The sequence below is a fragment of the Gastrolobium bilobum genome, unplaced genomic scaffold (assembly GCF_033153095.1).
Source record: "Gastrolobium bilobum isolate Gb01-03AN ecotype WA unplaced genomic scaffold, APGP_CSIRO_Gbil_v1 utg4530, whole genome shotgun sequence".
In the NCBI taxonomy this organism is placed as follows: Eukaryota; Viridiplantae; Streptophyta; class Magnoliopsida; order Fabales; family Fabaceae; genus Gastrolobium; species Gastrolobium bilobum.
Window position 1 is genome coordinate 180328 of NW_026896582.1, and position 24297 is coordinate 204624.

General features: G+C 33.4%; 4 protein-coding genes across 5 annotated transcripts; all 4 read right to left on the minus strand.

Annotated features, from left to right (window-relative positions):
* Positions 1–121: 121 nt before the first annotated feature.
* Positions 122–3482, minus strand: LOC133300747 (26S proteasome regulatory subunit S10B homolog B). Of its 2 annotated transcripts, XM_061500331.1 has the most exons (10): positions 3283–3478; positions 2983–3102; positions 2553–2689; positions 2242–2403; positions 1997–2083; positions 1821–1907; positions 1600–1737; positions 777–968; positions 604–702; positions 122–486 (listed from the first exon to the last, which is right to left on the minus strand). In XM_061500331.1, exons 1-10 carry the CDS (start codon positions 3380–3382, stop codon positions 412–414), a joined length of 1197 nt encoding a protein of 398 aa, XP_061356315.1. In that variant the 5' UTR covers positions 3383–3478; the 3' UTR covers positions 122–411. The 2 variants fall into 2 exon arrangements, with proteins under 2 accessions (XP_061356315.1, XP_061356316.1); XM_061500332.1 differs by lacking the exon at positions 777–968 and having other exon boundaries at positions 3283–3482.
* A 2689-nt stretch (positions 3483–6171) lies between these two features.
* Positions 6172–9921, minus strand: LOC133300736 (uncharacterized). Its single transcript, XM_061500315.1, has 6 exons — positions 9412–9921; positions 8439–8710; positions 8133–8287; positions 7253–7515; positions 6826–6888; positions 6172–6675 (listed from the first exon to the last, which is right to left on the minus strand). Exons 1-6 carry the CDS (start codon positions 9805–9807, stop codon positions 6430–6432), a joined length of 1395 nt encoding a protein of 464 aa, XP_061356299.1. The 5' UTR covers positions 9808–9921; the 3' UTR covers positions 6172–6429.
* Positions 9922–11505: 1584 nt separating this feature from the next.
* On the minus strand, positions 11506–13294 carry LOC133300737 (peroxidase 9). The gene is made up of 4 exons (XM_061500316.1): positions 13027–13294; positions 12599–12790; positions 12315–12480; positions 11506–11918 (listed from the first exon to the last, which is right to left on the minus strand). Exons 1-4 carry the CDS (start codon positions 13285–13287, stop codon positions 11506–11508), a joined length of 1032 nt encoding a protein of 343 aa, XP_061356300.1. The 5' UTR covers positions 13288–13294.
* A 2104-nt stretch (positions 13295–15398) lies between these two features.
* Positions 15399–23519, minus strand: LOC133300743 (uncharacterized). The gene is made up of 13 exons (XM_061500326.1): positions 23123–23519; positions 22879–23021; positions 22020–22136; positions 19723–19837; positions 18746–18883; positions 18402–18497; positions 18132–18245; positions 17711–17779; positions 17463–17533; positions 17255–17348; positions 16122–16250; positions 15894–15983; positions 15399–15724 (listed from the first exon to the last, which is right to left on the minus strand). Exons 1-13 carry the CDS (start codon positions 23492–23494, stop codon positions 15626–15628), a joined length of 1647 nt encoding a protein of 548 aa, XP_061356310.1. The 5' UTR covers positions 23495–23519; the 3' UTR covers positions 15399–15625.
* Between the last annotated feature and the right edge of the window lie 778 nt (positions 23520–24297).

Consider the following 24297-nt stretch of genomic DNA (forward strand, 5'->3'; position numbering starts at 1 on the left):
ATCATCACGGGTAAATTGTCATTGCTTAGTTAAATATCAAATCAAACTAGTAGATGAAGAATATTATGCAAACTGACTCAACACTGTCTTCAACCATAAATGGGGGAGACGTACAAAGTCTAGACCCAATTCAAAGATAAGTAATATAAATTATGTAAAACATAATCCAAAAGGAAACAAAAAACCGTCATAATTGGGTTTAGAAAAACAACTCGACTAAACATCTTTGCTTCACCGTAGTTTGGTTGATAAGTTCTCCATCCAACTGCATAATTCAGATATTACAAGGCATAGCCCAAAGGGACCATTGCATTCTTAGGTCTGAGTTGATCAAATAGTATAAATTGTTTCTGAATCTAAAAGATGCACTGCCTCGATATCCATGGCTCTGGAAAATTTTCACAATAGCTTTTAGTCTTTCCCAAAATCAGCACTGTAGTGAGCACTGGATTCAAGTTTCTTTGCCTCGTTCAGTTTTCGAACAGCCTGGAACGGATAAAGAAATCAAATTGTTGTTCCCGTGAGTGACAAGGAGGGGTAATCCCTTTGTGCATGATTAATACACACAGAAAAATGGCTTCCTCAAAGAAAGAAAGAACTCACCTTCATAAAATCTTCATGGATCACGTAGTCACGTTCTGCACGAATTGCTGCCATTCCAGCTTCCGTGCAGACATTTCGAAGATCAGCCCCATTAAAACCCTGAACAATTTGCAACAGAAAACACATCAAACATGCACCAACCGGCTAATAAAACTAATCCAAAATGGACTTACCTCAGCAAGCTTCACAACAGCTTCGTAATCTATTTCACCATGTTTAGCAATCCCAGCAGCATGAATCTTAAGAATTTCCATCCTTGATTGTTCATTTGGCAATGGAATTTCTATTTTTCTATCCAATCTTCCAGGACGCAGGAGAGCGGGGTCCAGTACGTCAGGTCGGTTTGTTGCCATGATCATTTTAACCTACAATATCCATGCAGACAGCAATGTTGTTATCAACCCACCATTAGAATTTGCTTGAACAATCATTTTAAAGAGAATCAATCACCAAATGCAGAACACACATTAACCAGAGAAGGTTGATATGCTATACATTTCATTTGAATTATAACTCACATAAATGAAAGAAGTCCGTACCAAATATGTTGTACCTTAAATGTATACATAAAGCTGATAAAGAGAAATTCCCTCAAATTTCAGATCAACTTTACAACTTCATTATTTTTGAACGGAAAAAGGCCATGGAATAGTAGCTCAATCTTTTGCTTGATAAATGGTTAGTGCAGAATCCATTTGTAAACATTACCATTCATGTATGTTTGTAATTGCATTTTGGAAGTTAAATACATCAACAAAAATTACAAACCTTGACACTGAAAAATAATAATAGACCACCTGAAAATTAAGATACCTGAAATGCATTTATTCTACAGGCTTACCACAGGTCCACATCCACTACCTCCGCGCAAAAAAGAAAACAAAAGTAGGATAAAGTTCCTTCGAATTTGCTGGGAAAGGGAGGGAGTGTTTCTAAAACCAGAGCGTGATTATGGTTTTCAAATAAAAATAAATGGGGCTACGGAGCAAGATATACCTTCCCAAGTTGATCAAATCCATCAAGTTGATTAAGCAACTCCATAAGTGTTCTCTGAATCTCACGATCAGCACTTGTTCCCTCACTGAAACGACGACCACCAATGGCATCGATCTCATCCATAAAAATGATGCAGGGCTTAACAAACAAAGTGGAGACTCAGAACTACAATCCATTTGAATATATAAACATATAGGAAGAAACTTCCCAAGAGAATCTACCTGGTGATCACGTGCATACCCAAACATTTCACGTATCAACCTGGCACTTTCCCCAATGTACTTATCAATTATTGCACTTGAAACAACCTACATCAGAATTTGGGTTAAGGTATAATATATTTTACATTAAAGGAAACTTCAAAACAAAAAGGATTTCGAAAAGAATTAAATCTGACCTTCAAGAAGTTAGCATCTATATTACTGGCAATTGCCCTAGCTAACAATGTTTTGCCAGTACCAGGAGGCCCGTAAAGGAGAACACCCTGCAAGATGAGAATTTAGAATATGCTGATGAGATACAAAGTTATGAATCACAGCTCCTCAAGATACTCTCCCACCAAAAGAAATTGTAGACATTTAAGTGACAATGATAACACTAACAGAGGTCATGGACTAAATAGTGCAATGAAAAAGCAATAACCTTAGGTGGTTTAATTCCAACTCGAATAAAGAGTTCAGGATTCATCAGAGGTAATTCAATTGATTCCCTCAATTCCCTTATCTGATCAGATAAACCACCAACAGCGGAGTAACTGATGTTACCAGGATCCTCATGCAGCATATTGTAAACTACTGGATCAACCTGTCAACTCATAATAGACCATAGTAACCATCAGGCACGAAAAATATCAGACGATTTTCAGAAAGAAACCAAATTAGATAGCCCAACAAGAGCCTGAACATCATATGAATCAAATAAATATCTGAAAAGAATACACCATGAAAACATACTTCACGTGGAAGAGCTCGCATTATGGTGAGTGTTGTCATATCAAGAACCACTCTTGTACCAGAAGTCAGTTTTTCCTTATCTACTTTACTGCGGCAGCCAACCACATACCTAGGTCCGCTGCTTGCTTTGACAATCACTGAGATAACAAAAACAAAAGCATACAATAACAATTGATCTAATCTTATGTTCACATTAACCAAGCAAGGAAACAGATAAGATAGTTAATTGGGTAGCTAGGAAATCTAATTAAATTATAATAACAGAATTCCAGAATCAGTGTGGCACAGATTTTTCAAATTCAAAACAAAACATAAATCTTGTTTCTGTCATAATAAAGTAAACCAAAGTTAATGTACATATCTCCATAATTATGAGGTTGAATAGCAAGATATCATTCAAAATATGAAACGAAAAGGATAGAATCATTACAGCGTTCATTGTCAAGAGGCCTCAGTACTTCGCCAATGATCTGGCCAACACTTTGAAGAGACTTCAAATCATCTTCTGTTTTATTGAACTCTTTCTTCGAAGCTCGCAAATTCTCTCTCACTGCAATTCGCGTTATAAAACCCAAACTCATTCAAAACCATAACAAAAACCCTAATCAATCCGAATAATCGAACAAAACTTCGACAAGTAGTGAAATTGAAATCAAGAAGCGAATTCTTGGGGTTATTAGTATTACAATGCATGAAAATATTAAGCAGAAATTGAGATTAAGAGACGAACCAGATCGTACTCTGGATTCCAATTCCTTGTGTTGAAGAAGTTTCTTCCGATACTCCGTCACCGCAGTACGGCGTCGTACGGCATCTTCAGAATCTGTCATTGTTATTAGTTTTGCGCTCGTAAATCCAAAAAAGGAACGGTGAGATTGCACTCTGAATCTGCAGATACTAGGAGTGCGACGATGGACTTATGTTGTTTGTATTCGTTGAGGTTAAGGTATTATATAGCCAGAATAAGGAAACATAAAAATATTATATTTTAAGGTAATAAGATAAGGTATTATCCCATACAAAACACAAAGAAATAATTCATATTTCTATTAAATAGGGGATTATAAAATAAGAGAAACAAATCATACTTATTAATTTGGGTATATTAAGATTTTTATATATATAATTAATGCTAATTTTAATTGATATTAATTATGGATAAATATTATTTTTAATTTAAATAAATGTTAATAAATATCAAACATAATCTCTCCCTAGATTCTCATTATTGAAATTTTATTATATGCATGTGTTTTGGACAAGAATTTTTTATTTTTGCCAATACTACTCCTCAAATTGAATTATAGATGTTCATTATGTCTAACTTCTGGTTAATTACTGCATGAAAGTTTCCTAATTTTTTTCTATTATGAAAAATCAAAGTCCATCAGATATCCAATTCGGTTTGATTCAATTTGGATATACGGTTCAGTTTGGTGGGATTCAAATATACAGTCTAGTTCGATTGAAATATGTTTTCGATTTGAGTTTGTCATTGCAAAGCTTATGAACTCCAAGATGCAATTTAGCTTCTCTCTTTTGCCATCCAGCTTCATTATTGCGCCAATCACCACTCTTTCTTTGAAGGGTAGCATATTTAGCCTCAAGTGACCGAATTATCTACTGAGACTTGTCATTGACGACAACTACTTGGGGAGCATAGAATTTCCTTACATCTTTCAACGAACATTTTTATTATGGAGCGTTTGCTATATGAGAAAAAAAAAATTGATCATGGAAATATAGGAGTAGGTTATATTTACAAACTCTTACAAATTACATTATGTTCTCCCGGAAGAACATAGTGTAATTTGTAAAAAAATTCAAAAAAAGTTTGTAAACGGATCCTTTCCCGAAAATATAATTATTGGAGAAATTGTGGGAAAGTAAGTTTGCTGGGTGAAGTTGAAAAAAAATTGTTTGATAGGACAAAATATTACTATGAAAATTGATTAAAATTTTCTAAGTCTATATTTGGTTGAAGATAAAATAATGATGGCAAAATGGTATAAAATTACTAAAGTAACCCCTTATTAAGTGGAACTTTGGCGTTACTTTATCTGTTCATGAGGGTATTAGAGTCTGGTCCTTCTTTCACTTTACTCCATTTACCCGGTTATATTAGAATACCACATCAAGATTGGCATTATTGCCCGTTGTTTCTCGTTCGTTTTTGCACACAAAAGTGAAAGGATGGGCAAATCATTTTGCTGCCATATTTTTTAAATAACTTGTATGAAATGTGGTCAAGCTAAAATGCTATGGTCTGATGCCTGGGTATTTCATCAAAAAACTTGAACCAAACGTCGCCTAAGGTGATGTTTGTCGTTATTGGACCAAACACTTTGTTATTGCAAGATAAAAATCAAATTAATAACTCCCAATGTTATTTTATAATCGTTGATTTAATTTTAATTTAACAACTCTAAAAGTAGTTGTAAGAGTTTATAAAATGATTTGATTTTGATCCAATAATAGTAAAATAGTTGTAAGATATTGTAAGGTAAAAGAAATTATAAGTATAAAATGAGTCAATTATGAGTGATGATAAGAAGATAAATCAGAGTGACAAAGAGCTCAAAGATTATTAATACTAAAAATAATTAATATTAATCAACTAAAAGTCAACTGACTTATTATTTTTTAAAGCTTCTTAATTTTTTTCACATTTATGTAAGTATGATTAATTGTTAATTATGTGTTCTCTTTTCTAAAAGTACACATCATCATTTAATGTGGTACCATTTTTTTCTTTTGGATAGATAATGTAGTAGCAATTTGAATAATAAGATATAGGGTTTTATTAATGTTATGTTACATAACTTAAGTTTTGTTTCCAACACACACAGCAAAAGAGAGAGAAAGTGGAATGATGAAAGAGAAAGAAAAATATGTGGACCCTACATTTTTAATGTGTATGTGTAGAAAAGTGAAGTTGTATTATGTTACATGATAAACATAAAATATATAGTTATGTAAGATAAATATTTAGGCCTACCACCACTAAGGCGCTTTTTTTTGGGGGAGGAGGGGTGGAATAATAGTTACAATTACCTACATAGGGAGGGATAAACGTATGATGGTGAAATATTGAACTTCCAACATAAACTATAAATTGTTAAAAAATATTTGAAATAGTGATAATTGAACTACAAGTTTATATGTATTGGAAATTAAAGTGTGAGGGTAAAATCTCACATTAGGAAGAAATAAACTAAATGATAATCATATAAATGAAAGTATCCATGCATTTAATGCTTTTAAGTTGAAACATGTTTTAAACCCATTTATTATGGTAAATTGCTGGTTTGTCACTTACCTGTATCCGATAAAAATAAACTATGCCAGGATTGTGAAATGCTTTAAATCTTGCTTTCTTTGTAAACTAACGTTGCAAGTTGCTTAACTACTCATTTGGGGTAAACATTTTAGTTACAGAGACTTTCATTTTACTATAATCCCAAATCATTTGTTAATTATGAGCATGGAGAAGTATCATTGAAGGGCAAAGTATCTTGGTTTACGCGTCTGAAGATTTCACTTGCATCTACTGGAGGCAATATATTTTACAACACGGACAGCAAGATGAAAAATTTTACCTATCTAACGGAAAAGGGTGTCAGTTTTGTATTTGCATGCTACAAACCAATCAAAAGAAGAAAAAAAATCCTACTGCCCATCAAGACACAAAGCGTCCAAAGTGAGGAAAGTAATCATATAAAAACTCTATACATCGACCAATTTCCCACAAAATATGGTATATAAGACATGAGATAAACTCAGTGACTCACTCTCACCGAGCCATTCTCTTTTCCCCTGTAGAATTAATTTACAGTTAAAAACAGTGAAGTACCTAAGCTGGTTAATTTAATTGTGGCTAATGGCTACCCTTCCGTAACACTTCCTTCAGAACCAATGCGATTCTATGTGCCATATGGGGCTCCAGAAACCTCTCCTTTACTCTCTCGTATCCTTTCTTTCCCATAGTCAGCCTCCTCTCAACATGAGTTGCCAAATTCACAATGTTATTTGCAAGAGGTGTCACACCTTCTTTTCCAACAGGATGCAGTAAACCGGTTGTCCTATTTACCACAATCTCCATAGTGCCCCCAGCTGCAGTTCCCTATGATTATTGTTAATCATTAAACATGTTAGAAGAAAACACATGATATACATGCATAAAATGTCTTGTAGGGCTTGCGTAAGCATTTGGAAACAAAAACCCATAAAAATATAGAAGAAAACAAATATTAACAAGGCAACTTCTACTTACAAGTACAGGCAAGCGAAATGCCATTGCTTCAATGGTTATCCTCCCAAAACATTCTCCCCGTGCCTGATATGAAGAGAAGCTGATTTAGAAATAACTTGGTAAACAATTTCATGGAGCTCATGAAAAAAAAAAATCCAAAATCCTCGATGGCACTAATTGTTAGTTTCTAGAAGGCTACGAGGCATTAAACTTTAAACAGGACTTAAAAACACAATTATTGAACTACGCAATCTATCTTCAGGTCCCTCGCTGAGTTTGCATTTGTACTTTATGGAAGCTAGAAAAAAAAATCAATTTACAATTAAGAGTCTTGTTATCAGCAGAAAGGTCCGCAATCCAGGCAGCAACTCCCATTTTGCAAAACAATAGAATGTAAAATATATTCTGTTTCATTCTCTACTCAGCAGGGTATATTATCAGATGATACCTGAGAATTCTGAACAAGAACATCAATAGAAGCCAGGTAAGGAGCCACTGCCAGGGTTTTGTTAACAAAGTGAACACGGTCCTGGATTTTTTTCTCTCCGACAAATTTACGCAATTCCAATTCAAACTTTGTTTGAGCATTCATATCACTCCCAACAACTACAGCATGCAAAGATGGCAGCTGCAGTTTCTTCTCCTTGATTAGTACCAAACTTTCATGAAAGGACCGAAGAAATAGATCCTGCCCTTTACCGCGTGAAACACCTGCAATTATATCATCCCTGGTGCTCAAAATATTGACTGGTAAAAAGGATTGTCAAATGAATGCAAGGGGTATATACAGAGGGGAGGATTAAATTTGCATGCACTACAACCGTTTATATTTATTTTGTAACGTATTACATAAAGAAAGAAGTGGTAACTAGTTGAATCATCACAAACTCCTTTCTTGCCCCCTCCCTATCGCTAACCCTTCCCCCTCTCACTTCATATCCATGCACAGAAAGGAAAATAATTTTATGATTTTGATTAGCTATCTTGATCTCCAGATTGTAATGAGAAAAACTATATTTGACATACAGATAAAATGGATAAAGTTATTCCAGAACAAATACTGCTAAAGGAAAATAATAAATGTTAGAACCAAAATTCTGGAAATGAAGCAAATTACTAATTTTAGAACTCTTCCTTTTTTTGTCAATCAATACCTCCCTGTTCCCTTTCTCAACAAAAGCAAATAGATACCAACAGTCAAAAGATAAAGCAATCGGGTAATGAACTTGCTAGCAGAGCATGCATTAGATGGGACAAAAATGAGTCCAATGAACTACATTGGCATATTAAATGAATAGAAGCAGTAAACATCAAGTAAGAGATCATACTATTTATGACGGCAAAAAGTAGATCATCATTTCTCACTCCAAGAGATTGCCGAACATGCTCACGAAGAACCCTCTTCGCTACAATATCTTCAGCAACTTCCATAAGTTCCTTGCTATTTCCAAGATGCACAACGTAAGTTTCTGGCATTTTAATCCTACGAAGTTGGACCAAAACATATACTTAATAAACATGACAGAAAGTTACAGAGAAAAAAGTATAAAATTGCAGGGCATGGTGTAGCCAAGTTTATACATAACAAGTAGCAGAGAGAATGCAGCAAACATTAAACGACAGTGAAAGCATACCCTAAACGCTCCCTAGTCCTATTCTTCCAGTATTCTGCAGTTGTATGTGAATCGATCATGGCACCTGCAACAAAAGGGAGGTGCTTAACATATTCCACTTTGAAATAATGCCCTCGCATTTCATGAATCCACCACAAAACCTTTGGAAGAACCTCCGAAACTTTATCCTTGAGAACGGCATCAAGCCACTTCCCGGCCACAGCAGTATTCAGAATGACCAAATCAGCCTTAAGAGCCGTGTCTACAGCCTTTTCACCTTTGGCAGGCAGCACCTATCAGGAGCCAAACACAACCCCAATCAACAACAACATGGGAGTTGACAAACTCATATAAAAACAAGAACAGAACAAGGATATACTTACCACCTTTTTTTTATTACATCCAACTTTGTGTTATGTTGGATCAGAATCAAATCAATGGTTACCAAATGGTATCGAGTGAGAACCGTTGGTTTGATTTTGATCCAAAGATAACAAAGTTTGTTTTTAGAGGTTGTAAGGAAAAAATTATAGTAAATATAACCTCCCTCTAAAATAATAAATAGATAAATAAATGAAAACAGAGAAAAATTCTTTCCTCCATTCCGTTTTAAGAAAAATTGCATGCTAATCTATTTCCCACACTATTAAGCCTTGTTTTATTACTCCCCTAAGTAAGCTTCGGCAGATCTCTTCGTACGTTTAAGTGAACCTCTCGATTTCAAAAAAGATGTACTCAAACCGTCTCAATTTATATTCTCTTATCTTTCCTTCCACTAGTACTACTCCAACTATTTTGTTAAGTATCTTCATGGTGCACATCACTTCACATTTATTACAGAAGAAACTATGGAAATGTGTCTGTGTACCTAACATTATTCTAAAATGCCAGTATTCAAAATTCTCATAGACAGAATGTGCACATTCACAATATACAAGTATTCACACTTGACAGTTGAACATGCAAATAATCTGAGTTTGAGACAAAGAATCACCTGCACTCCTCTGTCCAACATCTTATTCTCCAAACTATAAACGATCTCGTCTGATTCTGGAGGTTTCTGATTGGTGATCCAAACGACGTCGGAACCGACGCCTCTCAAGAGAAACGCCAACTCCATCAGCAACAGAGGTCCTCCAGAAAGAGAAAGCTCGTGCGAAACCATCAGAACCACCTTTGATTTCATGAATTCCAGAGGACTCCGTTCCGATGATCGAATCTGAGCCTGAGCTGCTCCCAAATGCTGAGACTCACTGCTACTGTTGTTGCATGAATCAGTGGTGGTTCTGATGAAGAGCACGGTGACCGTTGATAGGGACAATAGTGCAACTAACATTAACGGCCACCTCTTCTTCGCCATTGCCATCCACGCATGCGAATGCTTCACCATTGTTCTTCTTCGAACTCTAAATTCAATTCAACTTCGCATTCTAGGGTTCCTGTTTTGGTTCAGCATCTGCTTCCTCTTGCTCTCGCAAGTAATTAATTAATAAATCACAAATTATTCATCTCAGCTTTAGATTCAGATTCAGATAACCTATATAATTTAACTGAATCCCAACAAATGCCACCCTAGTTTATGATTTTATATCATAACAATAAACATTAATCTAATTTAAGCAAATTCAAAACCAAAAATCAATAATAATAATAATAATAATAATAATAATAATAAATTAATTAATTAATTAACGTAGCTTCAGTTTTTTTTTTTTTTTTTTTTTATAACAGCTTCAGTTTTTTAGTTCCTTCCTGATGCCAATAGGTCTTTATTAATAAATTGTTTAATATCATTCATTAATGATATTTATAAAATAATTGTTTAAATTGCCTAAAAAATATTAAATGTCGTTAATTACAAAGTTATTTAATGTTTTTTATTTTTATTTAAAATTTAAATCTTTTTATTTGGTTTTTTAAACACTTGTTAACAATTTATTTTTTTAATTATATACGAGGTCAAGTACCAAAATAAGCAAAGAGAAAATGTAAGACGATGAAAGATCAAACCCTTGATAGCAATCTTCTTTCATTGTTAACAAATTAGTGTCACAACTTATAACTATATAATTCTTGTTGCTATCATATTTATTCTTACGTTCTTGGTTGTTAACTTGTTACTACAATATGATACTCAGGCGTATGCTTTGTATTTCGGATAAATTATAATTCATTTCAAGATATTAATTTCACTTAAAATTGAATATCCTTTTTCATTTTGCATATTAACTAGTAAGGCTTAAAAATTGCGCATTATTCTTTAAAAAAAAAACTTCGCATAATTTCATGGATTAATAAATGATTCAATCATTGAAATATAGTAAATCTAATTCTTAAAAGTGAATTCGACACTTTAACATTGAAGTATAATAAATTATAAATATGTTTTAATTTTTCCATAAATTACTTAAATCTCACTTTTTTTCGTTTTAAAGTGAACATCTTAAGTTATATTCCCTAAAATTAGCATTAGCTGTCTTTGAGTTGTATAAGTCCTTCTAACCTCTTCTTCTTCTACTTTTTTTTTTTTTTGGTAGACACCTTCTAACCTCTTCATTTGGGTAAAAATTGGACGAAAACTTCACAATTTTTTATTTTTTTTTAATTTTATCATTATTGCAGAGAGTATTTACAATCATATCTACTTCTTGTTTTGTCCTATTCTTTAACTCCATCATATTTTCTTGAAAAAAACTATTCTTATGTTACATGTGATAACTTTCTCTCTTACACACCTTTCGATAACTTTGCCATTTTTTATTTTATTTTTCTTTTTTCAGGTGGTGGAGCCCACAAATTTATCTCTATGACATGAGATAACTTATCTCCTTTAACATGAGATTAATAAAATCCTATTTTCTTTCAGCATTTGACGAAAACTTTCAACACTAACTTTATCAAAGTATCATAGAAGCAACATAATTCAAACCCTCATAACTACTAAAGGTTTAATACTCTTAAATTTCTTTCCTTCTTCTCTATTTTTAAAGGGTAGATAAATATATAGTTCCATGTTAACTTGAGAAAAAGAAAAGCACATAACATAACTAAACACTTAATGACTCAAGAGAGAATATAGCTATGCTTCTTAATTAACTCGACGACAATTCTTCCTAACTTCACCACTAAATCCAGTGAGAGGACGAAGGTTCCCCATCTTGATCATGGACATAGCAAATTGCTCAAAGAAGAGGCTCTCATCTTCTGCATATTTTTTGACAAGTTCACGAGTCTCTTTAACATTCCCCATAAGAAGCACTTCATCTGAATTAAGCAGTCCTTTTCCAATAAGTATGAGTTTGAAATAGGTATTATCAAACATTCTTGGGGAGCCAAAGTCCAAGGGAGAAATCTTGTTGTCACCACCTGATCTTGGACACACTGTCTTCAAACCAAAGTAAAAGGATTTTTCTAGATTCCCATCTGGTTGGTTGTTTCCATTTTGGTTGTATAGTCTTTGCTTGAATGTGGTACATCTTGCCACTCCTATGGTATGTGCACCTACATTATGAAAAAAAGTTAAAAAGTGACACATTACTAAGATATACGTGGATGCGTTTGTATTGACTTTTTAAAAAAGTCTTTTTTATCACTTTTTTATTTTAAAAGTAATTTCTATAAAACTTATAGCTATTTAGATTTTTTTTTAAATATTTGATTTTTGAAAAAAAATATTTGGTTTTTGACTTCTGCTTTTTTTAAAAGCTACAATTTTTAGTTTCTGAAAAAAGTAGGTTTTTAGCATTTTTTATGACTTCTGTTTTTTTTAAAAGCAGACATCCAAACAGACTTTTTTGGAAAAGTGCTTTTTTTTCTTAAAAAAAACAACTTTTAAAAAAAAAAGTTCATCCAAACAGGCTCTAAAAGAAAGGCATAAGAAGTTGAAGTTCCATCCACCTGAGAGAGCAACAAGGTCTACTTCATCAAGTCCTTGACGCTTGAAAAATGTTAGGAGGTTTTCAATGGTGGCATTTGGTGGGGGAATGTTTTTGTTTGAGCCATTTAGGCTTGCTGTTTTTGAGTCTCTCCTACCTAATGGTAGCTCCCAGTTGGGTCCTCCACTCTATTATCAACAAGTTTCAAATCAAGCATATATATGTTAAATTACCTATATAAATTCAATATCATGTGAAGTAAATATTATGGGGTTGTCTGAATTTGAGTCAAGTGTGTTTTCTTACAAGAATAGTGGAGCCCCTTGCAGCAAGGGCAACAATGTCTGCACAGGAGACAGTTCGAGGACATGCTACTTCCAACTTAGACTTTATCTCATCAATCACTTCAAAACCTCGAATGGAATTTTTGTTAGGTCCAGAATTTTTTTCACTTACTATTGTTGAGCTATCATCCAACAAAATTGATGCATCACAGCCCTGTCATTAAAAATAAAAGGAAAAGAAATTTTAGATAGTTGACCAATGCATGAAAAAGTGCCTGAAGCAATTCAACAATTACAAACAATCTAAATTAGAAAAATAGCTCAACAAAAACAATTTAATGTGCTCCTTAAATGAATATTTTTCCTCAAAAGGTTTACGGTAAAGAACTTTATTATTATTATTATTAATATTTTCATGTAGGTTTTCCTATCACATATGTAATAATACACCTGAACGAAGCAGTCATGAAAGTGAAGTCTAAGGAGAGAAGCAGCCATTCTCATATCCTTAGCAATGGCCTTTTCCAACACAGACATGACAATGTCATTAGCTTGAGGGCATGAAAACTGATAGAATTGAGGAGAAAGACCAAAAGATATTCCCCCAGTTCCACCATGACCACTCCATCCAAAATGGTAGCCAGGGTGAGCCTGGGAGAGTGTAGCTTTGAGAAAAGCTATTACAAGAACACTGAACTTGATTAAAGACATGGTGACAAGTGACAAAAGAGTTTAATAGCTTGTTTTGGTGATTGTATATGCCCTCTTAGATTGGTTTGTTTGATATATATATATATATATACACTGCTCAAAAGATCAAATCACCCACTCTCTTCACCGAATCACCCAATGTAGGAAGCATGCCTTGACTATTTCAACAATCCACATGTTTTGTTCTTGCACTGCTTCTGATGCAGTGTTTAGTTTTGATAGTGGTTCAGGTATTACCTGCTCCTGGACCAGATCAAAACAGTGCAGAATTCATTTAATTTAATATATTATTATTGCATAAATTAGCCAAATTTGGACTTTTATATCGCTCTATATGTTAAGGACAAATTGACCTTATGTTAACTTGATGAAGACTTATTACAAGTTCCAAAAGTTTCATTATGATTTATGGAGACATAGTACCGTTAAGCTTAGAAGTATAGCAAAGAGTTACCACTTTCAACCCAGAAATGAAAATTGAGTCTTGTGAGTGGCGTATAAATTAAGGGAATGGACAAGTAGCTATCATTGTCACGCGGTTTTGGTGGCAAATAAAGATATGCTAATAGAACCCTCCCAAAATTAGTAAATGAAATCGGATTGGATTCCTTTTTTCTTTGTTTTTTTAGCATTATTAAAGCTGAAGAATCAGAGTCTCTTCACTTGCTGACGCATGGAAATGATCTCAAAAGGTCTTTTTACGTGTTGAAAAACTGAAATATACAGATTGCTGAACTGAGTATTACATACATTTTTTTCCCTTGTGGAACTGCCAATAAACTGCAGAGATTGCTTTCACATGACAATTACATCACTTTCAATTTTAATATATATTTAGTAATTACATTAGGAAAAGCATAACAGAGTTGGTATTTTTTCTGCATTGTTGAAAGAAGTGGCTGTTCTCACTTTACAGTTAGCAATTTTTTTTGCATGACTTGGTCGTAGTATAACAGTAAAAAGCTAGAATGTAATACAGTTATTTGGAAAAATAAATAAAAATGGAAGCAAGTTTTGTGCATAGGGTTCCCTGAAGAAAATTTAACGGATTAAAAGAATAATATACTCAATAAACAAGTCGTAAACAACATCATCATACGTGCCTTTACTTCTTCTTTTTTGGTAAAAAAAAAAATACTTTAAATCAAATTTCAGTTCTTTGTAATTTCATTCTAAGAACATCTAAGAATTTTTCCAAAGTGTCATGTTATCTTATCTTTAAAGAAGAAACTGAGGCATGACAGACATTAATTTTTTTTTTTCTAATTTTGAAATTTGAATATTATAATTAGTTTTAGTATGAAAAAAATGGGAGGTTATAATTACTACCTCTTTTTTTATTACCTCTTACTACTAAATATTAATCGTTGATTTCTGTCAATTTAACGGTTATAATTTATTGAGTCATATTTATTAATTAATTATTAATTTCCAATAAATTATAACCGCTAGATTTGCGAAAATCAACAGTTAAGATTTGATAATAAGAAGTAATAAGAAAAGGTGATAATACTATAACCTCTCCCTGAAAAAAAAAAAAATTATCTCTGTAATCTTAAAATAACATTATTTTGAATTTTTTTAAAAAAAAAGCATTCATATTATAAAGACATGAAATTTCCAACATGCCATGTAAATTATGAGATAACTTTATCTCCCATCACATGATTTTCCTATAATAAATTTTCCAGCTATTTATTGCACATTATCAAAACTTTTCACGTTAATTTCATCCAATTACGATAGTCTCTTTCAAACTACGGTCAGGGTCAGAATTTTATTATTTTTAATTTGTGTATATTTAAAAATAGAGTTCCCCCATTTTCTTATGAAATTGTTTTCTTTAGTTTCAACGTTATTTTTTAATGTAAACTCCGCCACATTAAACTAAATTTAAATCATTGCACCCCCAACAACAACAAAAAAAGTGCAACAGTTGTCCCACTCACTCACTCACAATGTGTAATTGCTTAGAAGCATTAAAATTTTCTATTTGAATGTAATAATATCTTAGGAATTTTACAGAATACGTTATCTTAATAAATAATAATTGAAAACAAAAAAATGGATATATATAGCAGACTGTAGTTGCAAACACATATTGTATTGCCATCATTCAATAGTCTCCATTTCAAGGGCTTGCAAATATGATTTCAATAATTACATACATATGTACAGCTTTAAATGAGACATGTTATGCTGCAAGTCATTACAATTGCTTCCCTCACCCAAGGCTTCAAATATACATGATGCAAAATTATACTAATCATTTTCTACACTACAGATTGGCAAATATTTAAGAAAGTTAATGTAAAAAATCTGTATATATTTAAGAAAGTTAAGGTCGTGATACACACAGTTGCCTCATGGGTGTAAGCAATCTTGCAAAACGCAGGGGCACATGTGCCTTGATATATGTCCCTTGCTCTGTGTATTCCTATATATGAATTAAAAGTGAAATGTAAGGAAATCCAACAATAACAAATGGGGAAACCTTGACATGATAAACAATGTAATATCCGCCAGTTTACAAGGGAAATGGAAAACCATTTCCAGACATTGATCAACAGGTGGAAATTGGCTAATGGGCAAGGGTGTTTACTTACAGTTTTTTCCACCATTCCAACCTGGTGTATGGTGCTGAGAAGGTCCCCATTTTCAAATGGGACCAAAGCTTCCACCCATACCATGGAGTCCTGTCAAAGAAGAATAGAATTTTGATTAGCAAGGGTGAATAGTTCTAACAAATGGACTGCTTGATATAAAAAAGACAGTAAAAAAAAAAAAAAAAAAGTATATTTCAAATTATATTCAGATTGGCCTCAAGTTTGTACCCTTAGTTTGTCTTGAACTGCATTACAGAATTCTGGTAAGCCATCCCCACTTAAAGCAGATATGCATACAACATCATCTCTTTTCTCAGCTTCTAGCCTGATTTTCTGGGGATCACTAGCCTTATCAACCTGCGAAGTCAGATACACCAGAACGTTCAACCAGTAGTTCATGCTGTAATAAGTTTAACTTCGGGTGCACAGTAAAGCTTGTTGATGAAGGGAAAAATTAATCTCAATCCTCTTTAAAAACCAATAGAGTGATTTACATAAAATGAAATAGAATTACATATCATACTTATGACAGTTTTAAGAGAAGATTTCATTACTGTGAGAAACTGATAATCATGCAAATCTTAAAAGACACAACCAATTTCAAGCCAAAGGCAGTCATTAAATCCAGGAATTGATTTTAAAGCATTCTGGTTACATCCCGCTATCTGATGATGCTAATCTGACTGATAGAATAACATTTTAAGATTAAAGATATATACTGTATCATGAATCAACCATCCTAAAAGCTAAAGGTGTTGGATGAAGGCAAATGAATGGTTTTATAGTTATAATAGTTTCAAAAAAAATTACTCAACCCATCTGCTTTCAATTGTTTCAACTTTCAAGCTAAGTGAGCTCAATTTCATCCCAAATTATATGGTGGTTGGAATAATTTTAAATTTTGATATTGTGTCGAGAAGAGAAATAATTTAGAATTAAGAAGGATTTCATCATGTCTTTTCACTAAATGCATTAGGATTGGTTGAAATGGGAAGTAGTCTTCATATAAGGTTAAAGCAGTTCAGTCCCACTCTTGTCATACCATAATACAGGACCTGACAACAGGCTTGAACCACTCACGTTCCCAACATGCATTATACCTTCCTTGACCAAATGTTGACAATAATTAAAAGCTATCTTGCTCCTAAACGTATCAATCAATAACTTAAATCTAGAATACGCTAAGGTTCTGAATATCAGGTAACCCTAACTGAACTAATCAACAAATTGAAACAACGGCAGAGGTCCAATGCAACATCCTAATCCTAATATCTGTACAAATTAACAAAGAAAAGGAGAAATGGGTTAACTCTGTACACTATTCTCAAAACGGAAAAACCAACAAATCTGTTCTGCAATACCTTGTTCCAGACCATCAATCTTGGAATTGATGAAACATCTAGTTCTGACAGAACTTTGTCCACAGCATTTATCTGTTGCTCAGCCAGGGGGTGACTGCAATTCACAAAAATAATTAATGAGATATGGTGTAGGTCAACATCACTAGTTCTACTAGCTTCCTTTTCTCTAATAATAAAGTTCCTCCTAGCAGTTTTACTGATATATAACCTGATATCAACCACATGCACCAAAAGTGATGACTCTGATATCTCCTCCAGGGTAGCTCTGAAGGCAGCAACCTACAGTAAGCAGTAAAAATGACAGTTTTTGGTGATTATTTCAAAATATGGGCTTAAGTTTTTATATTAAGATGCTAATTTAATAGTAAATCATGTTAAAAATCAATACAAAATATCAACAGCATAATTTTTGTCAGACATTTATAGCAAAATTAATTGTAACAGTTACTTTCTTACTAGTGTAGTAGGTAACTTCTGAATAAAACCAACAGTGTCTGTTAGGAGAAACTCTCTTCCATTCTTCATCTGGATGAAAGCAAATGAAAAAAGCACGCCATGTTAAAATAACTATAATTTAAACTGCTCAAGACTCATTTTCCTGCACAATAACTTTTGGGAAAAAAAAATCATACACGATGAATTTTAGCCATGGTACATAGTAAACATAAGAAATGACAAAATTATGAGGTAAAGGACAATAATAAGCATTTGGACTAGTTCTTTATTAAGCAAAAGAATTGAACATGGTATCCAATGTTAGTAGAATCTCATTACAAATAATAAACAGGCACAATAATTGAAAGCAATCAACAATCTTAAGACAATGAAAAGTTTGTAAATAAAAAATGGGAAATTCTCCAGGTATATTTTAACTTACCTGTACCCTCCTCGTAGTTGGATCTAAAGTTGCAAATAATTTATCCTCAGCAAGAACATCTGCTCCAGTTAATTGATTCAAAAGTGTGCTCTTACCAGCATTTGTGTAACCAACCTATGATGTTGTCACATAAGCATATACCACTATCAATCCGAAACACATACAAAAGAAATAACATTTTATGCCATATATTACCATGACATATTAGATGCAAAGGCAATATCATCATCCTAACAAGAAATGGTGTTGATATAATTGTAAGAAACTAACCAAGGATACCACTGGTACAGGTACTGAGAAACGCCTGTTTCGATACTGCTTTCGGTGTTTCCTAACAGATTCCAGCTCTTTTTTCAGAATACCAATCTATCAAAGCCCAGGCATCCCAATATTTGTTAGCAAAACTAAGATTCCAGAAGTAAAATAGAAATAAAAGTGAACTTTCAGAGAAACAGAGGCATAATGTATGTAACCAGTAGGTTACTAATCAGACATACAATGTGTCTATTCGATAGCATTACACCAGTATTCAGCACTCTGATTTAATCAAATGTAGCTGATTTTCACGGACATTACGATAACTTTGACAAGAGTGTATAAGACTGTTTGCTTACTTGGTTACGCAAAATACGCTTGTCCACTTCTATTTGTTTTTCACCCATTCCCTTCACCTTTCCTCCTGATTGACGCTCAAGATGAGTCCACATTTTTGTTAGACGAGGTAGTTGGTATTCCATTTGTGCTAATGAAACCTAGAAAAAGGAAGACCATAGGATGTCAGAAATGGGATTTGAATTTCTCCTATTTACCAAAGCTGGTTCTGGTAACAACACAAAATAGAAAATAAACATTTCTAATTTGGAGATTTCCACAGTACCTTTTGCTTTTCTGAGGGTACCGGCACCTCTAGCAAAATTAGTGGCTAATATTTAGCAACATATCCCACTTAATTGAAATATAAATACAGTACATTATTTCTCTCCGTAGACTTTTATATTTTACCATCTTACATATTCCCAATCTTGAATATCTTTCGTATATAATGTTAAATTTAAGACCATTCATGATTCTTCAACTAATAGCTTAATATTTTGGGAGAGTTGATTCTAGACATGATTCAAAACATCTATGACCATGTGATTGAAAAATTCAATACCTGTTACCCTCGTTCTTCTACTAGTAGTTAAATTTCAGCATATGCTTGGTTGAGCCTATGCATTTCTCTATGCTTCAATCTCAAAGGATTCGTGCATGAGGGAGCGTGTCAGATTTAAAATCAATCATAATTCTTCACTTAGCACCGTAAGATTTAGAGAAAGTTCGTTCATAACATAATATTTTTTTAAAATATACTTATTTAATTATTAGAGTAAACAATCAAAAAATAATTTTTTTTTATCTTATGATCTTTGGATAGTTAAAATTAAAGATTGGGATTAAGTGATAATGTAAAACATAAAAACCATGGAGAAATCCCCCTTTGTATTTATATTTCAAGGGGATAAATATTGATCACTTATTGATTGGGGTACCGATACCCTAATAAAAAAACAAAGGGTGCCGCTGAAACCTCTTTCTAATTTATAATTGCCTGTAAAGAAGCTTCATGTGTTGCTGCTCGCTGATTAAATATATCAAGGATGAGAGCAGTTCGATCACAAACTCTCACATCTCCACCAAAAGCCTTTTCCAAGTTACGCAATTGCCTAGAATGAGCAAGAGCCAGCAATTTCATGTCAGATTCAGAGCAGCATTCCTTATGCAGCAACTTGACAATAAAAAAATTAATGAATGTTGGTGCAGTTGACTAACATAATCAAGGCAAAGTAAACAAAAAAGAAAAAGAAAAAGAGTGCAATTATAACAATTATTTTGCCAAGCAAAAGCGTGCAGGATGCACTAGTATCAAGAAACCATAAGCTTCAAGATCAAAAGTTACAGTTTTAAGGGTTTAGTTTTGATTTTGGGGAGGGTTAGTGTTTCAAACATCTTACTAGTTCATACTTCATAATCATTTAGGGTTACTAATAGTAAGTAGTTACTCTCGTTAACTTTGTATTTCAAAACCTAGGATAAGTTTTGTATTTTCAAATCTTGGGTTGTAATTGGGCTAGGGTTTATGTTAAGGGACAGAGTTTTATACTTTGATTTAATGTTCAAGTTTCTCTAATGGCTTTTGTAGCAGAAGTCTCAATCCTTAGAAGATCAGGATTCTATAATACGAGTTCTTGTGGGAAATAGGTCAATATAAACCATTGCAATGATTTCTTCTAAGAGATTATCAGATTTAAGAATAATGGCAGCAAAGAGCTCTCTTCTTGGTTGTGTGATGCAATCAAGCCCTCGGTGTAATGCCTAAGGGACTTAGAGTGTCTCATATAGGTTTTTGGATGCAGAAAATCAAGTGTATATAGCAGGATGCACTTCACGGAGTCATAATCTAGGTATTGACTAAGTCAATTGACTTATTATGTGTCTAGGAAAAAGACATCTCATAATTAAGGGTCAATATAGATGATAGTAGTCACGAAGGTTAGTCAAATGTCATTAATAGCACGAAAGCAACACTTGAGGTATGTTTGGGAGTAGAGAGAGGAACAGAGGGAAAAGAATCAAAAGAAAATGAAGGGAAATAGAAAGGAAGATAATGGAGGGCTGAGTATGAGTTTTCTTCCCCTTGTAAGGATTTTTAAAATCCATCAAATGGGTGGAAGTCCAATGTTCATAAGAATTGAATAGCAGAGGGTTTTGAAGAGTTAGATAAGAATACCACATTTTTCTTCACTCGTTTTAAGAAACTCTCAAACAATACCTTCCCCTTCACTCCCTTTTTCTCCATTCTCTTCCATCCAAACATACCCTAAAGAATCCTGTCTATTCTAGAGGTAAAAACAGGTTGGAAAATAAGGGTTATTCTATGTACTTTATAGGAATTATGAGTTGTTTTCTTCTCTGTTTCTCTAATTTCTTACTAGAAAGATGAACATCTTTCCTTCAATTGAAGGCCAGAATTTGGAACCATTCATATTCTGTGCTTATCCAAGTTTTGCTTTATCCTAGTGTCTAGTTTTGTGCCCTTCACATAATCTTTAATTACCGCTTCCATAATACTAGGGTTGTTTGGATTGAATAATTTATTTTCTTCTTTTCAGCTTACTTTTCTGTTTTTTTATTTCTGCACCTATCTCACAGATCAGATTAACTTCACACCATCAAAACCTAGTGCTCCTTGATTGAATTTTCCCTAGAAATCATCAATCCCAAAATCCTAATTTTGCAGGTATTGCTCGCAGGCCCAAATGGCCACCAATTGACCGCTTAACACCTCTCCTACAGCCTGCAAATTGGTATTCCCTACCACATATACATTAAACCCTCAATACCCAATCCTCCAACCCTTAATTCACTAATAAAAAGTCCTAATCTTATCCTATTAAATCTTTGGCCCTTCCAATGTCCTTTGTCAAAAGATAAATAAAACAATGTAGAGAAGAAAAAATTTGGATCTACAAAAGAATAAAGGAAAACAATAAGAAATATAAGGGTTAGTTTAAGCTAGCTGCCTACCTTTTTTCCTAAAAATCAAGAAGGTTCCAAATCATCAGTAGTCACTTATAATAGAAATCAAGTTTTCAAACAGAACCTCCATGGGTCTAAATGGACAGAAAGATTTTAATTCCAATTATCTTCAATCGAAGCCAGAAAGAAATCAAATTTAGTCTAATTTTTACTACCCTTTTATGGTCAGTTCTGAAGATAAAGCACCCTCAGAGTAAATGAAATGGTCAAATGTCAACAAACTAAATGATAGCATGGGCAAAAATTAGCATTAACAGGAAGCACACGTTTGGATGGCTAAATGTGAGACAAAGAAAAAAGGGTCCTTACCCAGCTGACAGCTCATCGTCAAAGATCACAGTTTCAACGTCAAATGCATGAATTGCACTCTTAATCTCAGAAACCTTGCCAGAGCCAATGTAGGTCCTAGGGTTTGGAGAAGCAAGCCTGTACCATTTATAGTAATTCACAAACTGAGTCTACTAACAATATGTTACATCAAAAGAAAAGAAGGAACCAACATATGTATTTATTATTAAAATTTCTCAAAGAGAAGAAAGATATGATTATTAGTTTATACTTATAGCCTGTAAAGAATATTGTTTTATGTAAAACAACAGCAGTTTTAATTAAATCCATCAATAAATTATCATCAGCATGATAAAAGGGAGAAATCTGACGAAAATGCTGTGCATTAATCGGTAGCCATGGTCTATTATCCCCATATTGGCATAAGACATGGGTTGATTCTCATATTATTGACAGTGCCCCGAAAAAGAAAATTACATATAAAGAATGTATGCAAAAGCAAGTATTCATAGTTCTACTAACTTCAAGAGAAGAATGAAAAAATAAGCAATGAAATACAGCAACAAGACATAGCCCAACAAGAAGTGGTATTCTGGAAGTCGAAAATAAATAGAATCAATGGCACTCAGTTAATATGCATTAAAACAAAAACTACATGACAAGAGACAGCAAGAGAATCACTTCGGTGAAAATACATGACAAGTTCTACATAGTGCCAAGTTTGGACCATATGAGTAATGGAGATAATAATTAGATGCAACATTAACACTTTATTTTTATTTTTTTAAATATGCCATATTTTAAATTGAAGGTCGAGTAACTACAAAACCATGTTAACAAAAATTGAACAAAAAAAATAAAAATAACGAAAGTAATTTACTTTTGGTATGTAGAACCAACAACCATTAATCCAGCAGTGTCAGCTAACTGTTCCAATTCACTGAGAGATTCTTCTGTGCCAAAAGAATCCTGAACATCACTTTTGCGCTCCACGCCTACAACATAGGCTTTCTCTTCAAAAACCTAAAAAAAAAAAAAAAAAACAGCGAATAATAAGAATCAAAGAAAACCGAAATGGAGAATGAAGTTGAAAAATTGAAAGGATAGTAGAGGAGGAACCTGACCTCCCTTCCGTTGCGGAGCTTGTAACGGTTATCGTTATCGAAGGTGTTGTCGTCTTCTTTCTTCTTTGCAAGTCTCGTCCCTTTGTTATCTTCATTGAGGAGTAGTGGTGGTGCTGCTTCTTCTTCGTTGTGTTGCTCTGTCTCCAACTCAATTGCAGGGTTTCGGTTCAGCGACGAAACGGCGTCGTCGGAGTCAGTGGACACGACTCCAAGGTCGCGTTGCAGAACAGAGGTAGTAGTGACCCTAATTCTGTTCTTGTTCTTAAGAGAGAGAGGGCATAAACGGCGAATAGGAAGATGAGAATAGCGTTCTTGAATCAATGGTAATGGCGACGATGGCTGAATAACCGAACCGTACATACACGCGCTCATCTCTCTTCTCAGAGCTCAACTCTACTTGGTGCTCACAAAATATCAGTAAATAATAAATATTTAAAAATATTAACACCTAGGAAAAAGAAAATATAAGAGAACATGAAAATTATTAATTGCTGTATAGCAAATAACACGTCATCTACACCTTCATGCCCGATTATTGTAATTTGCAATGAAGCAATTTGATTTACTCTCTACTAAGATGGTTTTTATTTTATTTTTTTATTTTTTTATTTATTTTTTTTGGTATTTAGGGTTTTTATTTTGTTGACTAAGAATATGTATCACCTATGATGCCCCGACACTGACACGGAACACGGGACACGATACGCCGACACGTTAATTCTAAAAAATGTCATATTCCGACACATTGTGACACGTTTTGATATTACATAATATTTTTAATATATATAATATAATTTTTATTTAATACATATAACTAGGGGTGAAAATGGGCTGAGCTGGGTCAAGCTTTGTCCCGAAAAATCTAAGCCTACGCCAAAAATATTTAATTTGGCCTGGCTCAAGCCTAGTACGAGTCTAATTGTTAGCCTGGCTTGGCCCGTTTATAATAAAAACAAATGGTCTGGCCTAACCCATTAGCTTGTTAACTTTTAACTTCCAAGCAAAATCATGAATCAACTTTACAAAATACTCAAATTCTGTTGCTAAACCAAAACTCATAATTTCAACGTTCAAACAGAATCATGAATCACAACAAAACTCATACAATCTGCATTTAAGTCACTTTCAAAAGCAAAATTCTCAAATTAAATAACATATTTTATCAGATCTAACAA